At 44.9% G+C, this 25,000-nt stretch overlaps 1 protein-coding gene across 1 annotated transcript in view; it reads left to right on the top strand.

Moving 5' to 3' along the window:
- The window catches only part of LOC131693338 (uncharacterized), a 105,614-nt gene extending 80,620 nt beyond the window's left edge, over window positions 1-24,994 (top strand). The window contains exons 5-8 of the mRNA XM_058981076.1: window positions 14,695-14,863; window positions 14,932-15,079; window positions 15,144-15,711; window positions 15,966-24,994. Coding sequence (XP_058837059.1) covers window positions 14,695-14,863; window positions 14,932-15,079; window positions 15,144-15,711; window positions 15,966-18,047 — 2,967 coding nt within the window. The 3' untranslated portion in view covers window positions 18,048-24,994. The remainder of the gene's footprint in view (window positions 1-14,694; window positions 14,864-14,931; window positions 15,080-15,143; window positions 15,712-15,965) is intronic.
- Window positions 24,995-25,000: the final 6 nt, after the last annotated feature.

Below are 25,000 nucleotides of genomic sequence, written 5' to 3'. Positions count from 1 at the left end.
TGATCTATTCAAACCGGAAAAATAATAATCTTCAAGTGCTACAAGACGGTCAGTCATTAATCCCGTATTCCAGTGTCGAAGTAGGCTGTGGAAAGAGCAATGATGGCTGTCATCGCTCGTTGCAAAGAAGTGGAAAAGTTTCAGCGCTCAAAGGTTCCTGTATTTGGGAAACACAAAATACCAAGCGTATACTTTGGATCATACACCAAGCAAGTGCTTGATAGTTCGTGTCTGAATGTAGATCAACAAAACAATGACGTAAGGTAGACGCTTGGTAGACAGATGAGACCACGACTCTTCGTGTGAATAAATATCATACTCAAATGTGAAATCTAGTTACCACGCTCATTACGAACAAAACAGCATCATTTACGTCGACTAAATAGGCTTTATTCAGTCACGTTATGACCTCTTGTGCCCTCAAACTTAATGCTAATCACTTAATCATCTCTCGCAAAAAAAAAACCCTTCCCATAAACCTCGTCCAAGCAGGAACTCAAAACAAAGCAAATAACCCTAGCGTAATCACAAGAAGCCATAATGTCGAAGACTGCAAAACTTACACTGATTAACGATTATTACCGGGGGCACGTCAAATCCCTATAATTGGTCGACTTCGCTAGTAGAACTTGCAGTTTCTCAAAAATATTCCCTTCCTGTAGGGTAGAGAATTTTTTTCCACCAACAGACAATTTATATAGGGATAAATATTCTATTAATTACTCCCCAGTACGTGCGAGTTCATAACTGGCCGCTGCACTTGCTTCGTTTTATGGCGTGTAAGGCTATTCCCGGGGCCAGCAGCATAAATTTAGGCGAAGCAACAACAGTAACGTCGTAGTCGGCAATTTATGGTTCAATAATGATTGTAATAAATTTCCAGCTGACCACCCCCTAGGCTCCTGTTTCCGACGGGGGTACCCGGGTTGTATCGACTTGCTCTCAGTGGGTTTTCTGTACGTTGGTTGGTAGTTTTTGTTTTATAGTTCCTTCGCCTGCGACGTGCTCCATGGATGGGTAGTAGTTTGTAGTTTCCGTTGAGCATCATCAAACTCGGAAAGCAATCAAGTTCGTAAATGTGGAGCTTTTTTCTCCTCCCCACCAATGCCATGCCATAAGTAGCATCCAACGAGGGAAAAAAATTCATCACTCGGAACTGATGAAATTTGTTGTAAACTTATGCGAATAACTCATGCCTTCTTGACTTGTACTCTTCGGTGTCTACGGAGTTACCTATGTGCTGTACTAGATGGCAGTTGCTGACTGAGTGCCGTCATGCGATGAAGCAGTAAAATGAAATGTATTTTATTACCCACCTGATTACTAGCAGAAGCTCTAGCGTTTCGCCTGATGACGACGATAATGATGAATCCAGTCTAGATGAAGACGCATCGAGCATCCACATCAGTTTTTGAGAGCGTATTTTTTGTAGTAGTTCCATGCACTTGTAGAAGTAATTTGTGATCACATTCGTCAGAGTATACTGCGATTCAGATATTTTCACTTTTTTTTCTCGGGAGAACGAAAAAAAATGGCTGAAGCTTTTCGCGTGCCTCGAACCAGTTAACTTTTCGAAATGAAAGGTCACGAATAAATTCTATTAAATGCCAAAATCCGTTACTCTCTAACCTACAGCGTTATGTCGTTGTAACCGCGAATAGAAGATACAGAAACAATTTATTTAAACTGACCTAAAAACCTTCAATAAGCAGCGTTCCGCAGATATCACTGCCCATGCTGATTAAAGCAACCCGTTTTTTACATCCTGTTTATACACGGATCACTTTCACAACATCATTAAAACTCTTCCAGGAAAGCTTGCAAATCCCTCAATTTGTTACGTCGTATTTTCATCCTTGCTGCTGATCGCCCAACCTAACTCCGAACGAACGGGTGAAAAACAGCCCACATTTATTCCGTGTTAGTGTTTCAAATTCGTTTTTCCCCCACATCATTTGCTGGGCGCACGAACTCACCTTTTCGGCGGTTACAAATGTTCTCAGGAGCCCTTTACCACCTTCGGCACCTCCGCTACTTTCCCATGCTCAGATTTTTTATTTACCCGTATCAGCACTAAATTATTTTTAAATAAATCCCACATTGAACAGGGATTAAAAAAACACTAGACATAACCACCCGCCCCCTTCGTCTCTTCCGTGGCAACAACTCGAACCCTATGTCCTTGCCGACTTTGTCCCGCACGACCGAATGACTGTATTTCATTTTACTACCATTCCTGTCGGACCCCTGTCATGAACCCTAGCGCTGACTGTCCCGACACACACAAACACACGAATAGTGAATAGTTGCCCGCTGTCGTTGTGGTCTCACCCCACCTGGATGGCCCCCACACCGTATAGTCATCTATCTGTTGTAGGAACACTGTTTTTCCATTTTCACCGCCCCGCCATCCTACTCATCTAACTCCCCTTCTAACCGAACTCGATACCAGGAGCTAGGAGAACCGCGTCCTTTGCCATCACCATAGGCGGCTTCCGGGCGCTGTTTTATGTTGAACGTCAACGGGAAAAAAACATAAACAATTCTAAGCCCAACTCTGGCGGCTGCAAACCAGGTAAAGTTGGTGGAATTGAAAAAGGATGAACATAGTGTGAACATAAATAAAATATTATAGCTAGTGGTTGGACTTCTTGGATTACAGCAGGCGATGAGTCTCGTTCGGATCATCCTTCTGTTGACATGGTGGTGCATGAAGAAACATTTTGGGTTTATCAGATACGGGACTCATCGCCTACTTCATTATATTCTTGCTCCATTATTTTTTTTTTGAATTTATAAAGAATAAATAACAAAGAGCACTCACAAAGTAGGCTGTGATAGGATCTAAAAGTTTTGGACTTTTGGCAGTTAAAAATTGTGGAATATTATTTTTTCGGATTATCAATACCTGTATAAGTTCCCAAAAGCATGACAACCCCCTAAAATCCGGATAGTGTGAACAATTGTTACACGCAACCTATTTTTTGCAAATCTTTTGTGCGTGTGGAATAATGGCCCTTTTGTGTGGTGGCAACTGTTGCTGTTTAATGCTTTGCGAACGACTGAACCGACTGTTTTTGTTATTCAACCGTAGGAGAAGATGGTCTGAAACGGGAACCAGGGAAACATTCACCCTTGCTTTTATCAAAATTTGCCGACAATTTCTGGACAAAGGTAACAGCAGTCGGAAGTCCGTCACAGTAAACCTACATTATCAAAGTTTGAGTAAACGTTCACTGGCCTTAACTTAAGGCCTCTGATATAGCGGCCCGTAGCACATAGCACCATCAATTGAAACCATTTCGTGTCATATCGTATTGTAATGCTTATTGCATGATTGATAAGTTTATTGGGAGTGTGGAAAAAATAACTGGATATTTTTCCTTCTTTAAATCATGAGCTATTCCTTTCAATTTTCAAAGCTGTAATTGCTGCATATCCCCGGCTTCTTCACAGTTAGCGCGGTAGAGATGTCTGAATGGTGTCCAGTCGACGGTCACTAGATCAGTATGCCGAATGGACATTGAGTCGCGGTAATGAAGCTAAAGTTTATCCTGCAAGCTTCAAGGACTTCTCGGCTTGAGATAAATTTGCGTAGCTCAGTTAGACTATTTTATTACCTGTAGAATTAACCATCTTAAAACAGATGTCTTCTGTTTAATTCCACTATAAAAAACGTCGCTGGTCTCATAAGATACTCGACGTATGTTCTAGTCCCAGGAAGGATTCTTAGTGATTAGTAGAACACTAGGAATCAGCGGCGAAGTCGGTCAATTTAGAAGGTCAAGTTTCGCAACGGATTGTAGTACCAAGGCTTTGCTTTGTTAATAATGGAAGACAGTTGTCTTAAGAGAATTGATAATGACATTCCACTAAGTCGTTCGGAAAGTTTTTTTTAATTGCATGGGGAATACAAATGTTCTTTCAGTTCAATCGAATTTATGAATGCCTAAATGGATAATGTATTTCAGGCTGCTTGATCTTGTACGCCAGTCGCGAGGATCTTGTTAAGCTGGACCCCTGCACATTTCATGCGATTGCATACCGTCAGCGATTGCGAGGGTTGGCGAATGTGAGAGATGGCCTCTTTTAGGTTCTCTGCCGAACATAATTTTAGCTAGACTAATGACACATTTGGCTTAATGGTCCATTCAACCATTCGGGCTAGGAGCCCATTCGGGCTAGGAGCCCATTCGGGCTAGGAGCCCATTCGGGCTAGGAGCCCATTCGGGCTAGGAGCCCATTCGGGCTAGGAGCCCATTCGGGCTAGGAGCCCATTCGGGCTAGGAGCCCATTCGGGCTAGGAGCCCATTCGGGCTAGGAGCCCATTCGGGCTAGGAGCCCATTCGGGCTAGGAGCCCATTCGGGCTAGGAGCCCATTCGGGCTAGGAGCCCATTCGGGCTAGGAGCCCATTCGGGCTAGGAGCCCATTCGGGCTAGGAGCCCATTCGGGCTAGGAGCCCATTCGGGCTAGGAGCCCATTCGGGCTAGGAGCCCATTCGGGCTAGGAGCCCATTCGGGCTAGGAGCCCATTCGGGCTAGGAGCCCATTCGGGCTAGGAGCCCATTCGGGCTAGGAGCCCATTCGGGCTAGGAGCCCATTCGGGCTAGGAGCCCATTCGGGCTAGGAGCCCATTCGGGCTAGGAGCCCATTCGGGCTAGGAGCCCATTCGCGCTAGGAGCCCATTCGGGCTAGGAGCCCATTCGGGCTAGGAGCCCATTCGGGCTAGGAGCCCATTCGGGCTAGGAGCCCATTCGGGCTAGGAGCCCATTCGGGCTAGGAGCCCATTCGGGCTAGGAGCCCATTCGGGCTAGGAGCCCATTCGGGCTAGGAGCCCATTCGGGCTAGGAGCCCATTCGGGCTAGGAGCCCATTCGGGCTAGGAGCCCATTCGGGCTAGGAGCCCATTCGGGCTAGGAGCCCATTCGGGCTAGGAGCCCATTCGGGCTAGGAGCCCATTCGGGCTAGGAGCCCATTCGGGCTAGGAGCCCATTCGGGCTAGGAGCCCATTCGGGCTAGGAGCCCATTCGGGCTAGGAGCCCATTCGGGCTAGGAGCCCATTCGGGCTAGGAGCCCATTCGGGCTAGGAGCCCATTCGGGCTAGGAGCCCATTCGGGCTAGGAGCCCATTCGGGCTAGGAGCCCATTCGGGCTAGGAGCCCATTCGGGCTAGGAGCCCATTCGGGCTAGGAGCCCATTCGGGCTAGGAGCCCATTCGGGCTAGGAGCCCATTCGGGCTAGGAGCCCATTCGGGCTAGGAGCCCATTCGGGCTAGGAGCCCATTCGGGCTAGGAGCCCATTCGGGCTAGGAGCCCATTCGGGCTAGGAGCCCATTCGGGCTAGGAGCCCATTCGGGCTAGGAGCCCATTCGGGCTAGGAGCCCATTCGGGCTAGGAGCCCATTCGGGCTAGGAGCCCATTCGGGCTAGGAGCCCATTCGGGCTAGGAGCCCATTCGGGCTAGGAGCCCATTCGGGCTAGGAGCCCATTCGGGCTAGGAGCCCATTCGGGCTAGGAGCCCATTCGGGCTAGGAGCCCATTCGGGCTAGGAGCCCATTCGGGCTAGGAGCCCATTCGGGCTAGGAGCCCATTCGGGCTAGGAGCCCATTCGGGCTAGGAGCCCATTCGGGCTAGGAGCCCATTCGGGCTAGGAGCCCATTCGGGCTAGGAGCCCATTCGGGCTAGGAGCCCATTCGGGCTAGGAGCCCATTCGGGCTAGGAGCCCATTCGGGCTAGGAGCCCATTCGGGCTAGGAGCCCATTCGGGCCAGGAGCCCATTCGGGCCAGGAGCCCATTCGGGCCAGGAGCCCATTCGGGCCAGGAGCCCATTCGGGCCAGGAGCCCATTCGGGCCAGGAGCCCATTCGAACTAAGAGCCCTTCCGTTTTTAGAACTTATTCGGACTAAGAGCCCAATCGGACTAAGAGCCTTTCCGTTTTTAGAACTTATTCGGTCTAAGAACCCATTCGGACTAAGAGCCAATTCGGACTAAGAGCCCATTTGGACTAAGAGCCAATTCGGACTAAGAGCCCATTCGGACTAATAACCCATTCGGCCTAAAAGCCCATTCGATCTAATAACCGTTTCGGTTGAATGGTTTTTGGCCTAATTATCTGTTCGGCCTAACGGCCCAATTACCCAGCGCCATTTGTCCCTACTGTACAGATATCAATCAAATTTTGCATAGTTTTCCTTTGAAGTGTAGCGTTGTTCGGTCTAAGAACCCATTCGGTCTAAGAGTCCATTTAGCCTAAGAGCCGATTCGATCTACTAACCGTTTCGGTTGAATGGTTTTCGGCCCAATTATCCTTTCGACCTAACGGCCTAATGACCCAGCGCCGTAACTTTGTCCCTACTGTACAGAAATTAATCAAATTTTGCAGTTTTCCTTTGAAGTGTAGCGTTGTGTTTTTGGTGCGATGTAAATGCAAGTGAGCTGCTAGAATAAATTTTATACGGTCGCTTAAAAAATCGGATTTGGAGAAAAATGTTGCAAATCTGCAATTTAATTGGAACTGATAAGTCCGAAGTGCAAGATTGTTTTAAAAAGAAGAATATATCAAAACCCTCATCGAATTACCCTTTTTGTAGGAGACGAACCACTGCGAACAGTATTTAGAACGAGAAATTCAAAAAATGTAAATGACATGCTTAACTAAGTGGATGAAAGTTTCCAGCATCGATTCTGTTGATTTCGTGGTCTCTATGCGTTGGCGTAGTTGATATTTCTACGTTGTCCATTTGCGGTGTGCATAATTTCACGTTCGTCCCTTCTCCTCATCCATATTATTTATGTTCCGCGACTCCGATGTCACGTTTGAAATCATATCCATCGAAATTGTTTGAACCAAAGAAAATAAAACGTTAAACATTCGGAAGATTTCGAAAGACCAGACAGAAGATTTTTGGCCGCAACCGAAATTTTAAAGGTGTATCTTTTGTGGTTTCCAGTCTAAAGTAGACAAATGAGATTGCTTGCGATGAGTCTTCGATGAAGCTGTACCTCGTATACGAGCCCGCTCACAAAGTTGAGATCGACGGTGCAGTCACCGATACGACTGTGTTATGCGTTGATCTGCTGGAGTGCGGAGTTTTTTTTTATTGGAAACGAACCACTGCGACCAGTATTTTGATCTATTTTGATAGGAGTACGTAGTTAGTTGTTTCACGGGCCTTCTATTTCATTCAGTGAATGTTTTAGACTGACTTATGTCCATTCAGATTTGTGTCGCTGAATTATATTCTCTTCGACAAAGTTCGAATCTGACTATTCCCAAGAAAGCACATCTCTTGCCGGTCCCTGAAGCTATAAGCTGACTGTCAAAGGGTGGATCGATAATTATTGCGATACTTTCGATTGATTCTACAGTTATCGAAATGGAACCAAAGTTTTCCAGTAGTTCAGAATATGTATTGATTTCAGCTAACATACGTCGGTTAAATTTTATGATGAGTTTGAGCGACATACTCAATGCGTACGTATAAGTAAAGAGAATACATCTGGTTATTTGGTTGGATCGATGGGTGGGTAATACTGGGTATTGTCAAGCACCCTCTCGCATGTTAGTGAATGTAATAAAACCTGTTGAATAAAACATAATATTCGAATTATCATGAATCATTTTCGAAAATCTTTTCTATGATAATGATGGTTATTCTGATAAGGACATTTTCCCATTCAATTCGCTGTTCATTCCCGAAATATTATTGGGAATGCCACTATAAAACAGTAATCAAATCATTGACCTGGCACGTAGGATGCGATCGCTGTAATAAGCACCATCACTAACAACAATTTCTGCAATTAATTCAAAGCGATTCCTGTAACACGAAACAAACACCCAACCGGGAAATCCTGGCGTCTATGCACTATACCTATAGAATTATGAATCCAATCATCCTCGCATCACTTGACGCCCGTGTGCATGGTTGAGCCGCACGCGAACCTACAACCAGCCAGATTGCTAAAGTGAATAATTTAACAAGCTTTAGATGACTCAACACACTAAACACGCCGACCGAAGCTCATTTTCATCATCCGGCGGCAATTGCCGTCAAAAGCAACAGAAGGCCTCACCTAATAAATAGCATAATGTTGATGCAGATGAGGATGCATTGCAAATTGTGCTATTCGATGAAGCAGCTGTCCTCGGTATCGGATAATGGGAGTAGTAGGCTAGGATCCGATCAATATTAAATAGGACCGACCGTTCTCTGTTTGTTGATGATGCGGGAGAAATTTTACCCATCCTGCGCGCCCTTGTACGGCCTTGGGCAGTTGCAGGCACGTTACAAAAGCAGCAAGCTGTGAGTTTGAGTGGATTATAATTGGATCGCACACGTAAATAAACAATTGATGGCTATAATCAAAATCAGTAACAATCCTTGAATTGAGTATCAGGACTAGTAATATATGCTTAATTTTAGGCTGCGAAAGCCTCTTACAGTTGTTCGTTGTTTTAGCTTTTTATGCTTCCCGTCGAGCACCATACTTTTTTAACTCACCTCTCAATCAAGCTGTCCGGTAGAATCTAGGTCAACTGGAAGGATGTCAATATTCGTGCTGTCCGCTCGGTCCGGCAGGCTATGAAAATTGTGCACGATGATGCTTTTTTTCGTGTCATTCGGATTCGTTCGAAACCATTGCTAGGGAGAGAGAGAGAGAAAGAATGGGAGAGAAACACACGTAGCTTGAGTGAACCGGAAATTTGATTTCAAAAGGAAAATGCACCTTACCGTGATCGATGACTTGTTGATTGGTGGAAGCACACTTACCGGTCGGCAGACGAGTTCCATTAAAATTATTTCGTTAAGGTAAATATAAACTAGAAGGGGTTTTCAGGTTCTTTCAAGTTTCTGCCGCGTCGATGGACATTGGTTTCGATTTTTTTTTCCAACCGCTGCATGTGCTTTTTCACTCATATCGCTACTGTACTTGAATCTCAGCTGTTTTCCATTTTTTGCAGAGATCTCAGGAAAAAAAAACATTTTTTGAGATCTCAGTCAAAGTGACGATGAAACTCAGTAAATATTTCGTTGAAAATCAATTAGCAAAAGTTACTATTAGTTTCTGGAATCTGAAATAATATCTACACTCGAGAAAAACGAAAAAAGGGCGATCTCTTAACGATTGAGCATGAACATGAGTATGATGACCGTACAAGTTGTAGTTGCACATAGAATCGACGAATGTAGTCTGGGAGTAGCTATTCATCCTCAATGTACACGTTTCGAGAGTTCTAACCTTGGAAATTCCAAAAACCGTGCCGGATGCGTCCTTACAGTCATCGAGGAAAAGAGTGTTGGTGTAACAAACGTTGTTATGGAGATCTCTGATTCTCCACGTTTTCCGCGTGCTCTGGGCAGCCGGCTGCCGAGAATTTATGACAGAATTATCGTATGTTGAATTAATTCGGAAGTTCCCACAGCTGCCCATACCCTTTCGTCTAATTTAGATTCGTCTGCAAATATCTTCAGCTGGTTTGAACATCTTCTATTAACGTGTGTAGAAAATTTAGCTCGGGCAATGTTGGGGGATACCCCCGTCTTCTGATGGTGTGTTAAGCTCGTGCCCAGGCCTGGGGAATTTGTGAAAGTGGAGAGGATTTCTTCGGTCGTCCGTAACAGAGTTTCGGTTCTTTTTTTAATCTAGGTCCTGCCTCAGATTTTCCTCTACTGTGTCTTATTTAAATGGGCTCCATTATATAGTAGGTTAATGGTCGTTACCCTTACCATAACTGCCTAGTTACAACATGTTAGTTCGAGTTCATAGTATATTTTGGTGTGAATCAAGTCCCGCCGATGTCAAGCATGATTATACGATTACATTTTGTGTGTCGTGTGTTTCTCTTGAATTATTCCCTTTCTACTCTTGCTTTACATTTCTGAAATGTGGTCGATTTAGGGTAGAGCCCGGAATCTTGGGTCCTTTTCTCAGTAGTATTATGACACCGAGTAGTTTGACTTGCCGATCACTTGCTCTGTGCATGGTATTGCAAAAATGTGTATTTGCACATTTCTTGACCACAACGTTGAAGCTGATCCTGCCCAAATACCGACGGCACCAATGGCGGCTTGGTGTTTGATTCGTACACGTGTTTCTGTTTCTCGGTAACCACCAAGACAATGTCATCCTTGTACACAAAGACAAAAACGTTCTTCGGCGAGATGGTGAACAGAGAGTTCATCTCGGTCAGGAATCTAACATCGCCAAAAAAAAACTGCCTCTGATATGTCGTCAGCGTGGTTTGAGCAATTATAGCGATGAGTTTGTGATATAGAACAGGAAGAAAATTGTCAGGCCTACTACATTCTCATCACACTAACACTGTTGGGATATCCTTGGAAGAAGTCCCTTCATGTCTCAAAAGAAACGGATCCCATCTTTCTTAAATAGGACATTTTTGCCATCATCCAAGCACCCTTAATCACTGGCATCTTCAGCGGTACAACCAGTACATATACGGCAATGTTTTCTGTCTGAGCCAAACACATGAACCATATCAGTATTCCTTGCACGATGGAATTGGATAAAGGTGGCCGGGAGTATAAGGTCCATGTTTCTACATACTAATCTCGCAACAGAAATAGGATTCGTTGTTCATTGCTTTTGCATAATGTACATGCAATTAAACATATATAATCTTTATTTTTTCCCTTACAATTTACAATATCCTTAGACTAAGACATTTTCCTGATTTTATGGCTACCTAAATTGATCTCTATTTCGACAAATTATGTCCACTACATCTGCACTGCATAGCCAAACACATAACCTGGACGTGGAACAAAAATATGATTTGGCAAGGGATCTATTGTTGTCGTATTGGATGAACATTAGCGGAAACTGAAGATAAATGGAAAGGCGACGTAAATGATCTAGCCTTTAAAGTAGTAAAATTTGCCTATCTGTCAACGAAGTTAGGAATGTATTGGCATAACTACTTGTACCATTGAATATACCCTGAAGATCTCCCTTGGTCTGCACATTAGGAACCAAGGAATTTTTTATGCTCAAACAATACTGTGTATCTTTGAAGATCAAATTGCCACATGCCAATTCTATCAGCATATTCCTAACTACGGATTGCATTAAATTAACCACAACGCAAAGACATTGCTAGCCGTCAAATATTTTGTTATCTTTCCTGTTGACTTTACAATATGTCTCGCGGTAGAGAAGATGCATTAAAACACGTTATATTGCAATTAATCATCGCTGTAATATGAGGTTTTATCATTTTCATGATAAGCTATATCTATTAAAACTGAAAAAAATATTTGAATATTTTTCGTTACCGAAATCTTCATCACCATCGTGAACGAACAATCCAGGTGCTCCAAATCATATATTTTAGACTTCCAGGTTTCTCGAACTTGGGGTTCCTTTCCCCAGTCTCCTTAAATTGCCGCCGTAGATACCGTTTCATTTTTTGGGTTGGCGCAGTAGAAGAGCCTCACACTAGTTATCTGGGAAAGTTCAGTTCCAGAAAAAAACGCTATTCTTTTCTTGACTGGAGTCTGGCGAGGACCTTATAGGAGATGCCTCTTGTGCAACCTTGCGTCTAGTGAAGGTAGGTGGGAGCGATTGGTGGGATGATAAGAGCGGGAAGTAAGTGTCAATCTAATTGGATAGTGTTTGTGCGTCTGAGGTAGTATCTTCATCGATTTCATTAAGAAATCTACAAGAAACCAAATTTAACAGCAATATTTGTTTCGTTTGATCGAACAGCATCGAAAAGATCGTCCTATCAAATCGTAATAGCAAACGTTTTTCAATAATAATAATTATTGATCTGCACATACCAATTGGATAATATTCCACACGAAACTTCTACTTTTTTTCTGTGCATAATGTATGTAGAAGGCTACTCGGCATTTCTAAGAGCCTACTTGGAACTAATCATAAAACAAATCTTGAATAATTAACTATCTCTTAGGTGCCACACTCTTCTCTTGAACTAGCAGGATTCACATGTCCACCAACCAACGAAATTTAACTATCCACTATCTACACGTTTACCAACTAGCCATCAAGACATCAGAACCAATAAGAATGGTCCATGCCAGTCGAAGGCCACAAGCCCAGCGCCATCCCATAACGTAGCGGAGCTGTTCAACCCAAAATTATATACCTATTAGTATTTCTTGCATAGTTCAGATTAATTGACATTAAACTGTTTCAAAATAGCTGCTTTTCAACTTAATTATTTGCGATTGTCTTCGAGGGACACTAGAACAGCTGACTCGCACGGTTTCTTCTGAAATATTGTTCCAGGCTTTTTCAAATGCCGTCATTACAACATCCTTATTACGTTTTGGTTTAGCATTGATGGCTCTCAATACTCCACATTGCAATGTCGAGTGGGTTGATATCAGTAGATGAAGGAGGCCACATTCCCTTGGTTAAAAAAATGCTTAAAATTATGGTAGCACGCTTTTCTAGCCATATGCTGGTGCCAAATCTTGAGAAAAGCAAATTTCAACGTCAATTCCTGCTCCAGGTACTGGTTGATTTTCATACCATCCGGAATTCGAAAAAAATATTGTTTTTCCATTTGGAGCTACACTGGGTCAAATCTTAACGGAATCTGTTTTTTTGTCCTATATATACCTATTTATCGCTGGGATTAATGGAATAAAGATTTTTGCCGAGTACCTTATCATTTTGATGGTTAAATTTTCATCTTACATCGAATAATTTCTCATCCGAATAGATAACAACGACGTCAGGTTAATCTACGCACCAACTCTTTAGCCAATTGCATCTCTCCATCTGTCGCCTGTGGTTGTCGGAGAGTGTATGGATATAAACCAAGATCTTTTTTCACCACAGTTTGGATCGTCTTACGTGACACATTGTAGTTCTGACCGGATTTAGACGTATTTTAATCAATGCCTTTGTCCTTACGGAACGAGTCCTTTACGATACTGGACGTCTAGATGCTCCACTTCCATATTGAAATCGTTTCTTCCATTGCCAGACAAATTTTTGATTTACTGCGAGCAACTTCGTTGTGCCTGCAATGGACTTCTGTTTCCCTAATAGTTCCAAAACTGCACAGCCATTGGATTTCCAATCCATAGTTCTGAAATTTAACTAAATAATTATATTAATTATATTATTTTTCCCCAGTGATGTCTAATTGAATTTGACAGATCCAAACAATATTACCGTTTCTGGGGCGTCTGAGCGGATGCCGAGTTAGGGTGTAAGTTGTATGGTCGATCGAGGGGACCCATGGCCCTATTCTCTGTTGGATTAGCTTCTGAAGTGTAGGGTGTGTCTGACGGCGTTCCGCCGGCATGATATGCCCCTATGCCTGCGGGAACGGATGCGACTGGTTCTTCTGCAATGAGTGTGCCGCTTGATGCTATGGGAAGAAGAGATAGAGCAGTTTTTCCGGTCTAATTTTATTGGTCCCATACCGACAGCCGCCGGGGAATCTTCATTCTGGCCGACGGCGCTACAGACTGTGATTTGATTTTTCACGACAATTGACATCCGTCTGTTTAGTTCACCTGCTCTTGCGGCCAGGAACTTGACACTTTCTGTCATCCATGCTGGTTCAGTTGAACAATGGATCTGGAACTCTCGGTCGTTCGCCGACCACTCTCAGCAATTTGGCGGTGATTTTAATCTTAAATTCTAGGTTTTGATTCTAAATTCCATTGAATTTTTTCATTGATGAAAAACACAACACATGAAAATGTGGGTCTACTTTCGTCCAGCGCCTACTTTGTTTTTTTGACGCTAGCAACTCATTGGCGTATAAAAATTTAACTTCAATTCATTTGGGGTATGAAATGTAATTGCTTCTATCTTCGCGTTTAAGTCAAAGTTAATTGTAAAATAAATATTTTTCCGCATTTACACATATATTCAACATGTTTTATATTATCTTCTATTAACGTTTAAACTGGTTGGGCGTCGAAATATATTGGTAATATGTGGCCTCACGACAAAGCGAAAAATAAAATTACAGTCTATAAATGTCAGCTAGTGTTAGCCGTAGCAATATGGTCAGCGTCCGTTTAAAGACTAGTTTACTATATATTTTAAATGAAGCTCGCGATTTCAAATCCAGTGGCGGGAAATGAGTGAAAAATGGCAGTTTTCATAAGGTGTAAACCCGACCGTGGGAAACATCACGGGATTTTAAAGCTCCACACATAAATTGTTTCCGACGGGGAAAATAGTATTTTTATTAGGTTTCAAATTCGGTGCTATTAAAATGCTATTTTGATGCTACTGGTTTCTTAGAAGCGGCAGAACTTTTGTTTTGACAGCTTGGAGAGATTTCGGCGGAAAATTTTCTCTGATTAAATTCCGGTGCAAATCCCATGCGAAATCCCGTGACCCATTTTCGAAACTGTAAACTAGCCTTAATACAATTCATCTGGAGGATACGAATGGCCACGTTATTCAACAAACAGTAGTGGATGTGATATCCACGAGAACTCCAAAATTACCTTTTGTAAATAAACTTACCATTCAATTGAAAACGACTGGTTTGGCAGAGAAAAATTTGCATAGAGTTTTTAGTTTTATGCACTTCATATTTTTTTTGCCTTCGGTACAGTTGAACAATTTTCTACACTATTAGTCAACGCCTCCTGTGTCATATTTTTAAATACTAATGGCATGCCAATTTCTAAATACTGGTAATAATTATGCTTTTTTTTCTCCCCCCACACAGCACGATCCGGAACAGTGCACCCCAGGTGGCGAGGATGGCAACTTTATCATGTTCGCACGTGCCACGTCCGGTGACAAGCGCAATAACAACCGATTCAGTCCATGCTCGCTCAAGGCGATAGAGCCAGTCCTGAATGCCAAAGCACGCAGTGCCAAGGGGTGCTTTACTGGTAAAAACGAGATGGTGATTTAAATGTGCTAAAATATTCTAATCTTTACTCTTCGTTGTCTTCCGTAGAACCTCAAGCATCCATCTGTGGAAATGGTGTGGTGGAAACTGGCGAGCAGTGTGATTGCGGTTGGGAAGAGGATTGCAAAGATTCTTGCTGCTACCCGATGTCCCGGCATCCACGATTCGATCAGAAACCATGCACACTGACTCCGAAGTAACCGACCGGCATTATCTATATGTTTCTAGATACACATTTGAACCGTTTTTTCTCCTTTCAGATCTCAGTGTAGTCCCTCGCAGGGGCCCTGTTGTACCCTGGAATGCACCCTAAAGCTTGGTGACAAATGCCGCGATGACAATGGATGCCGTGACCCGGCCTACTGCGATGGAACGATGCCCGTGTGCCCACCTTCGATCAACAAACCGAACAAGACGATCTGCAACAAGGAGTACGTTTGCTACATGGGCGAGTGCACCGGCTCGATTTGCCTTGCGTATGGTCTCGAGTCTTGCCAGTGTGCCGTCGGGCAGCACGATCCGGCTATCCGAGCGTGCGAACTTTGCTGTAAGCTTCCGGGTGAGGACAAAGCCTGCCTCAGTTCGTTCGAGTGGAACGATCCACCGTTTGACGTTCCGGATATGTACGCCAAACCGGGAACACCCTGCAACGACTACAACGGGTACTGTGACGTAGCGCAGAAATGCCGTGAGGTTGATCCGTCCGGACCACTTGCTACGCTGCGGAAACTGCTTCTTTCCGAAGAGAGCATCGCAACCTTCAAGAAGTGGATCATCTCCAACTGGTACGCGGTGGCGTTGATCATAATCATCGTATTCGCTCTACTGGTAAGTGTTGATCATTGATTTTCTCATGCCTTTTACTAGCTATTGTTTCATCAATCGACGAAACGTAGAAGATGCGCCATTCGCTGCGGAAGTGGGAAGATATTCCTTTGGATGTCGAGAGTTACTGTGAGTTTTCAAAGGCTACCCTTCAACCGTATTTCGCTAGTTCTTCGTACTATGATCGTCCGCTAGATCTTCACTCGATTGCAATTTTGTTTACAAAGTCTAATAAATTTTCTTTTCTTCACCAACAGGTACTGAGTGCGAAACTGCTGGGCCGACGGACAAACCTGAAGCTGAAAACAGTCACCATCATTCACAGTGCGACGACGGAGACAGTGCGGCTACCGGAGGACAACAACGGCGTAATAGTGCACACAGCCGTCCGCACGAAGGTACCGTTCAAGAAGAAAGTCCGCGGCGAACGGTCGAAATCGAAAACGGCTCCCCTTCCAGCCGGTGCCGTACAACCGTCACAGTTACAACCGATTCCGAAACAGCTACTGGCAACGGCAACAGGTCCCGGCGGAGTAGTTACCACAACCGCAGCAGCCGCAGGAAACGTAGCAGTAGCGGCACTTCCATCCAGCTCAAAGGACCGATTCCATCTATCAAGATCGTCAGCGAGCAACCCGGCGACGGTTGTCATTAAACAGGTTAAACGCCACGTCGGCAAAACGACCACCACCAACGCTGCCAACAACTCCGACAGTCCTAAGAAACTCATTAAGAAGAAGAAGAAACGCTCCAGTGCTACTCCCGGAGGTCCTTCCGATGAATCTCCGGTCAAGGAACCCATCACCAAACAGAAAAAGAAAAAGACCAAATCGAAACACAAAGAGGTGATAGATTACTCGAGCAGAAGCGATGCCCATAACCACACCAACACATTCGGCAAGGTGCACCAGTGGCTCCTGGAGTCTCCGGTGGTGACGAGCGCAGCCAATCAATTCGAACACGCTTCCAAAATAAGCAACATCATGAACAAGAGTCAATCGACTCCGGAACATTTAACCTCAACAGCTGCTTCCGCAGCGATCACCGCTCAGCAACAACAGCTTCGATCGCCGAAGAAAACTCGTGTGAAGACTAAATCGGTGGGTAACATAAACGAGAAGGTGCGACTGCAGGTAGTCTACAAACCACCGTTCAAATTTAGCTTAAAGCTATCGAAAAACGATCCATCTGTTAAAACACACATTGTGGCAGGTCCGATGGGGAAACGAAAGAATCGTATGGTTGATAGGAAACGGGTTTCCGCCGCTATGCAACCCGATTCACTGCGAGGAAGAGCCGCAATACTGGTACGGCCAGCTTTGGAAGAAACAATGCCATTCATTACCGATCCTCTAGCTGAACCTAACTACGAAACATTGAACCCTCGCAACATGCCGGAAACAGCTCCGGAATCTCCTCATATGTACGAAAATCTGAGCTTCAACAGTGGAGGTTCCGGTCCTTGTGAACTGTCGAACATAGTGCCTCCGCCCATCAACACGGCAACATTCCGCATCAACCGTAGCGCTAGTGGTAGTAACATAGTTTCACCCAATTCACACTTCCGGAATCCGTCGATCACCTCGATTGGTCAGGTCAGATCCTCCGGCCTGCGTGGCAGCTCAACTAATCTAACCGGCGGGGTATGTCATAGCAATACAAACAGTCGAGAGCGGGACAGACATCGTCGCTCGTACGGCGGTGCAGTCGGAGGTGAAAGCACCGAGAGTTTAATACGATCCAGCACAACGAATCTGGCGAAATCGAACAGTAAGCGAAACAGTTTCGTCGAAAAACGACGATCAAGTTCGATCAATCTCCATCACCGGCATTCCGGATCGGTGTCAAATCTGCACTCGATGAAGCGTCATTCTGGTTCTTCCAGTCAGTATCTCAACCAAGAACAACAACATGAACCATCCATTGGGCGACGACATAGTACCAGCGTTAAACCCGTAGATAGCAGTAGCATAAAGAAGCAAAAAATCTCTCGAACCTCGAGCAGCACAAATCTTCCCATATCCGGCAATTCCGGTGGAAATGCAGCAGCCCAACGGCGCAGTAGTATCGGTCACGGTAGTAATCGAGTTGCCCATGGACAGGCTTCCGTCAATCATAAGCACCTATCCCGCCAAACGTCACTAAATATTCCTAAACTGCCGAAATGTTCGCCGTCCGCGACGGGAGTGGATCGACGACCGCACACGTCCACTGGAGAGGACCGAGGGGCAGCCTTCGAGTGGCCTATGATCATGGTTAAGAAGCACAATGACGAACCTCTGCCCTCCGATCTGGAAGTTATGGTATCGGACGCGGAAAATCTGGTCGGTGATAGATAACCTTCAGCCGTCCGTTCACGGAAGAATTGGTTCGTAATTGATTGTGATTGAATAGGTAACCGAATTAGCGTCGAAGAGACTCTCCCTCTCTCGTGTTCATATCGATTTTAATTGAAAGCAGAAGCCGAATGATTTTAACAGTTACGTACGAACCCTCATGTAAAGTAGAATATAAACAGAACAGAGAAGCAAGGGAGGATTTTTAACAAGTGCCAAGTGAGAAAGTGGACGAGGAGGAAAGTACTTATCAAATCACATGCACACATCAATCACATCTCATAGAAGGTAACGGGGCGGTGACAGCAGCCGAGCAAATCGTACTAAATCAATCAATCAATCAATCAAAATTAGTTGGAATGATGAGCGGTAACTGGGGGGAAAGGGTTACGCGTGGATCAGATAACCACCCTAGTTTTCCACTGAAATGGAAGCATATCAGCGAACGGTATTTAGAGCAGCAGATAGATGAATTTTAGTGCAATTTTTAACTATTTAAAGTTGTTTTTTCCTCTGATAGATTTTCGGAAGTAATATCAAGAAGTTTTCCATTTTTGTGGTAGTTCTTGGTGCGAGCAGCTGCCATGCTGTGCTTTAAATGGTTTGTGATCATTTTTGGGTGACCCTGGAAAGAGTTCTTTTACATTTTATGTTTATCAACGTTTGAGTTTTACCTAGATTTGAGTTCGATCTGCATCAGAAAATTTCACGCGTTCATAACTCCGGAGTGCACCAACCATATTCCACAAGACCGGTTCAAGTATTTTATAGCTTTAGAACGTTTCTATCTAACGTTTAAAATTCTATTCGTATCTATTCATCATTACATTCATCCGGAATTGTATCCGCTTCCAGCTTAGAAGTTGTTGGCAACCGATTCCTATTTTTTTCATCCAATTTCCTGCAGTCACCTGTGCTGTCGAAAACCTTTTCCATCTCCGCCCACTTTGATTGAAGTTTTTACCATTGCCACTATGGAACAAGATTAGAAAACAATGCACTGGATTCTTTGACTAAAATTAAGTAAAAGTATTCTAATAATCAATTTCTTATTTTTCTATTTCGGAATTGATACGTGGACACACCAAAATCGTAAGAAGATTCCATTGATACGAGCTCATTGGTACAGTGTTCGAAGGAATCCTGGTTGCAGCAGGGAATACTACTTGATGCACGAAAACGTCCTTCTTTCAAGGGTTTCGAGCCAAAAAAAGCGATTTTAGACACGGTGAATCTGTAAAATATTTGGCAATTTTTGAGTGGAAGCCAATTAGCAATAATTGACACTGGGTGGAAAGAATGTTGGATCTAGTAGAGCGCCTGCGTCATTTGGTTCACCCTGTTTAGAACTTCATCATTGTTATGGTTGCCGAATTTTATGGGGTTCTGGGAACGATGAAAGGTCATTACGGTTCATTTAGAGATGCTGACAATTAGCTAGCAGTTGAATATAGCCTTTCACAGAGTACACCATCACATAGATCTTCAAGTCATCGGCAAATACGAAATTACACCTAATCCGCCACGTCGTTGAAAAATATAACAAACAGTAATGGGCCTAAGTTGCTTCCCTGTGGGATGTCGGATGTGTTAGTAATCGGAGGCGAAACGCTCAAACCAGCATCCTGTTAATCAAGTAAGATGACAATGACAATTCTTAACCATTTCGTTCCTAAAGTCTGCTTCACGGCGGCAGATTAGTATTCCGGTTTCGACACAGGCTGTGTCGGCAGGGGTACTCGATAGTAGTAGACCAGAGGCTAACCGCACCGCTCCGTGGTATAGGGGCCCGAGGATGTTGTTCCGTGTAATTTTCGGCATGACAGCCCAATCCCGTAAAACATTCTGCTGCGTGTTACGGATCGTCCGACGTTCAGCGCTGTTTGGAAGCTTGTTAATTTCCGGTCGAGGGTGATGCCAAGGACGACTGGTTCCTTTCAGAACGAGACTACGATGTCGTTGAGTTGGATTGGTATGCCATGCAGCAACTAGTAATGACGCACCTTTCGGCAGCCATATTGCCGCCTCCTGGAGGGATATTCGTGTGCCTGGGAACGTTCTCCCGAGGGCCACCAGGATGATGTCATCCGCGTAAACAAACATGCAGACGTTTCCGGGAAGCGCGGCGAAGAGTGAGTTCATACCCACCAAAAATAGGGTAGTACTGTTCCTTGTAGCACTCCGTTGGTCTTGCGGCATTCGTTCGAGAGTGTCCCGCCCACGCAGACCCGGAAGTGGCGGTTTGGGTAGCGAGGGAGGCTTCGAGTCTGCTTCAGCGCCGAGTGAAAGCCGGGCTTCTTCGACGGATAGCGATTTGAAGAGGCATCCTATCTTGTCCGCCAGTTGCTCGGGATTAATGATGGTGGTGTCGCTGAGCGTAATAGAGTAGCCGTTTTGTCGTCTTGTTCCACTAAGCGCATTGACTCGTCTCCACAGCTCGGTGGTTAAGGAGACCAGGTGGATGACGTGCACGAAGTTCCTCCTTAGCCGCTTGAATTGTTTTCCTTGTGGCGTTTTTGAGCTTCCTAAAGTTATTCGCTCTTGTAACCCGTCAAGGTAACAATTTAGCACTGGGTGGAAATATACCATTTATTGGGTATACACTCCGTAGAGTGTATTTGTTTACATGTGTAATTATGCTCACCGCTGTTCGGTACCGTTCACTTTTTCTTGTAAATTTTGTTCATTTACGCGTATGTGAACGGTTTTGTTCGTGCAGCTAGGTTAGATAATTTTTGTTAAACATTTGTCAATAACTAACATAGGGCTTAGGTAGGTTACCGCGCTCCTCTTGCTGTTATATTGGTTGCTGTTTATGTTGCAAAGGAGATGACAGTTATGCGGCGGTGCGGTTTTGTAGTGATGGTGTTTGTTTTGGTGGAGTGGAAAAGGCGGCCATCGTGAACCAAGGGAAAGCGACGAACCACGGTAGTGATCAGACGTCCAGAAGATTGTTTTTTCTCGGGACAGTTTCCCGCCACCGTAACGAAAAGTTTAGTGCGCGTGTGCGACGGTAGATTCCCGTCGAAAGTGCCGGCCCGTGGTTCGGGCGCGTAAGTTTGTGGTTTTGGGTCGCCGGAGAAGGGAAGCTAATTGCAAAGGAGCCACTCGCTTCCCCCGGCTAACTACAAAGGACCCAGTGATACCACGCCGCCCTCACTGTGGAGGATCAGCCGAACGAGCATTGCTCTCCTCCACAGTTAATCGCAAAGGAGGGCGAAGCAGGTAGGACAACGGATCCACCTGAGGTAGTTTACTGCGGTACCTACCAGGGTCATTCACGGGGAGTGAGTGGACCCGGCGATTAGTCGCCCTGTCGCTTGGGAGGTTCCAACAAAAGAGCCTTGCTCACCTCCCTAGCTAATCGAAAAGGACCGCTGCCGGAGCAGCCGACGGAAACAATCCAAATACACGGCCGTTGTTGTCCCGGCCGGAGGGAACCCGCCAGTAGCAGCAACAGTTAAACGGACAGTGGAGGAGAGTGACAGTGGAAAATAAACACGGTAAAATTAAATTTATTTGTTGGTATTCCGTTAGTTTGTTGTGTTACGAAAATCCGAAATTCTGTAGAGGCACCTAGGCCGCCCTGAAACGAAGGGTACGCCGGGCAAATAAGAACCCGAGTAGCGGGCAAACCCCTACTTACACTCTTTGCACTCACAAGAGGTCATTGGGTAATGTTTTTTTGTGGGATACGGAGAGCTTTCCGGTGCGCTTTGATAGCTGGGGCGACTTACGGGTTCCACCAGTGTGGTGTGGCAGTGCTCCGTTAATCCGAGGAATGTTTTCTTTCCGCCGCGTTGACAATTATTTCCGAGAGCTCGGTCGGCGAATACGTACAGTCTCGGTCAAGTTGCAACTGTATGAAGGCGTTGTAGATGCTTGGAGTGGCTTTGGGTTGGAGGAGGTTGATGCGTAGTTCCAGGGATAAGTGATCACTCCTAGCGGCCGCAACTAATTCGGTGTTGAGCGTGAGGTCAGTCGATAGGAGTTCCACTTTTATACCCAGGCCGAAGGTTTGGTGATTGTTATCTACTTTCGCAAGTTCCAACAGGTATCGGTTCCCGAAGCAAGGCGAGGGGTTAGTACCGGTGTGTAGGAGCGTTTCTTGGATCGTGATTCGCAAGGTACAGTTACTCGAGGTGAGAGCGATGATGTTCTGTAGGTCGCCAAGGTTGTTTTTCAACGCGTTGATGTGCCACTGTGCGGCAAGCGTGGAGCGATGATCCTGGGTAGTTGTTCATCAAGGTGCTGGAGGTACTGTGTGGTGGGCTACCTGGAATGTACGTACGTACGTCGGAGAAGACCGGAACATCCGCGGACGGGGCTGGTGAAGGGGAGATGAATTTCTCCCGGATCGTGCCGCTTCTTGTTTCGGAAGTTTTGCTATTGCTTGTAAGCTTGGAGCGCTGCCCTTCCAGTGATCACGAATGCTCTGCTCCGGTACAAGCAGGTACCGGAGGCTCGTCGGCGGGGGCCAGTACATCCGCGTTCAGAACCGGTGCACGGGAGAGGGCTTTTAAATGAGCGGGCAACTGTCATATAAAACGACACATAAAATCGTTTCTCCGGCTGTTGTACGTCGAAGTCGGAAGGCGACTGGGTGACACGAACATCCGGAGACTAGACTTGGTGGTTGTCGGGTTGGATTTATATCGGTGGTGCGTGGCGGTTGTCGTCACCCGCGGTTGGTGCTCGTGGTGGCTGTTGGTCGGAGAAGGGGACTGGGGTGCGGCAGTTATCTTGGTAGGTGTGTTGTGATCATATGGTTTACTATCCTAAGGGTTTACTTATAGTCCCACTTCAACAGCCGGTAAGGGCCTAGACTTTCCAAGACGAGGTTGGTGTGGGTAGGTTTGTTTCTTGTCGGTGTTGTTGTTGCATTGTGTCTGAGTTGGTTCAGTCCGACATATCGATTTCGGGGTCCTGGTAGTGATGAGAGCCCTTTGGTTTTGTAGTATTTTTCGATTGGTACTTTCAAGTTAGTCCTTTTTTTCATTGGAACTGCGGGATTTGGGGTTGTTTGGTTTTAGTAGAGGGTCTCTGGATTTGTTTCATTGTTGCTGTTCTTGGTCCTTGCTGGTTCGGTTCCGACAGGGTCGGCCTAAGTCGGTTTGTTAGCGGTCTGGGGTTAGCGCTTCGGGTAATTGGGGTTTGCTGTGTTTTGGCGACGTGTTTGTTTCCGGTGAGTGCTGACTGCTGGAGCACTGTTTTGGGTCTGGGAAGACGGCGATTTGGAGAGTTGCCTGTTTAAATCAGTAAATGATCCCATAATCAGCTCAATTCATTGGTCTGATATTTTACTTCCAGCAACTGTTTCTTAAATATCTTGATGATGTTGTCTTTGGCTTGGGGCGGTTTTAGATGATTTTTTCAGAGTTTCGATCTCTTTCCTCAACAGTTTTATTATGCGGTCTCGGTCGTCAAAGGTTGGGTTAAACCGATTGTTGACAGTTTTGGCTTAAGATTTGTTTGACCAACGGGGAATGTGATGTTGTTATTGGTTTTGATCCGGACTATCTCCTTCTCCATCGCCTAGGTCGGACTGTTGTGATCCCTGGTTGAGTGACTGCAGTTGTCGTTTGTTGGAATGGGTTGGTGGTCCTGGGCGCAATTAAACCCCCTTGTTGCATTTCTTACTGCCATGGCCAAACCGGCCGCATTAGAAGCACTGCATTGGGTTGGGGTAGTAGCTTCTTACGTCGACTCTCATCTTGTCGCGGTAGACATGTTCGGGTATATGGGAGCCGTTAAAGAGGACGAGACTTGCCACTTATCATCTTGTTGCATCTTTTTGGTGTCCAGTTCGTGGATGATACTGGCAGTTTTGTTGAGGATCGGATTGGAAGTTACCTCAACCATGGGTCTGTTTGATAGCTGTTTCACGGCTAACAACTTGTGGTAAAGCTTTTCGGACGCTGTCCGCAGTATACATTGCGTACCTTTAGCTTCTTTGGATGCCTTGGTGGGCTCGGCCCCGATAGCGTTCTTTACGTTGATCGAGATATATACGGCTTTGCTGTAAGACTGACCCGGGGATGGGTCTTCCGGGTGGTATATTCGAAGGCGGTTCGCTTTTTAATAAGTGGTTCCTTCACTATATTGCCGGACTTGTAAACTTTTTTCACCGTTCGTGAATTACCCACACGATTCGATGAAAGAATTATCCTCTTTACTTCAATTGCTTTAAAAAAACTTGTACGTGTGAATCCAAATGTTCCTCGGCGCCAGTAAGTATGTTCGGAGGAGCGTTAATAAAAATATGTCGATCGGTTGAATATACAAATAAAACTCTTGCTCTCAGCAGCTAACCTCACTTTATTCGATTACGACATAGCTCGTCCCCGAGTGTCTCATAACATGATTTTGACATTTGGGCAACTGGTTAAGTTTTACATTTTAAAAGTGGGATACAACAGAGGGTAAACCATCTGGACCGGGGAAATCTAAATCATTCTAAATTACGTGCCAGCCAAACACAAACCAATTTTGATTAGCAAGAAAGGAGAACATGTATCAATAAACAGCAGCTATCGCGTTGTTTGGCAAAGTTCTCAACTAACATCATACAGAGATGTATCTCCACCAAGCGAAAATAACAACAAATTGAACCGACAAAAAGCCTGCCAAAATTTTACCAATATTTTTGTGTGTGCTAGAACAAACAAAAAAATGAGAGTTCATCGAAATTTTGCCGAGTTTTAAAGACAGCATTTCAATTTTTTCAATAAATATTTAAAAAAATAAACAAAACTACAAAAAGAAACAAGAACGGACGCTAGGATAAACTAATTCACGGTAACAGAAAGAATAAAAGTAACTATAGGAATAATCATGTAAATAGTAACCGTTAGCTATATCATTCCAAATCCTTCCGACCGGCAAGTCCTGTGAGCCGGTCGGAAAGTGAAGCTTTCATTGTGAATACGAGTTTAAATAAAAATCCAGAAAAGCTA

Source organism: Topomyia yanbarensis, chromosome 1 (assembly GCF_030247195.1).
Source record: "Topomyia yanbarensis strain Yona2022 chromosome 1, ASM3024719v1, whole genome shotgun sequence".
Classification (NCBI taxonomy): Eukaryota; Metazoa; Arthropoda; class Insecta; order Diptera; family Culicidae; genus Topomyia; species Topomyia yanbarensis.
This window is presented reverse-complemented; position numbering and strand designations above follow the sequence as displayed.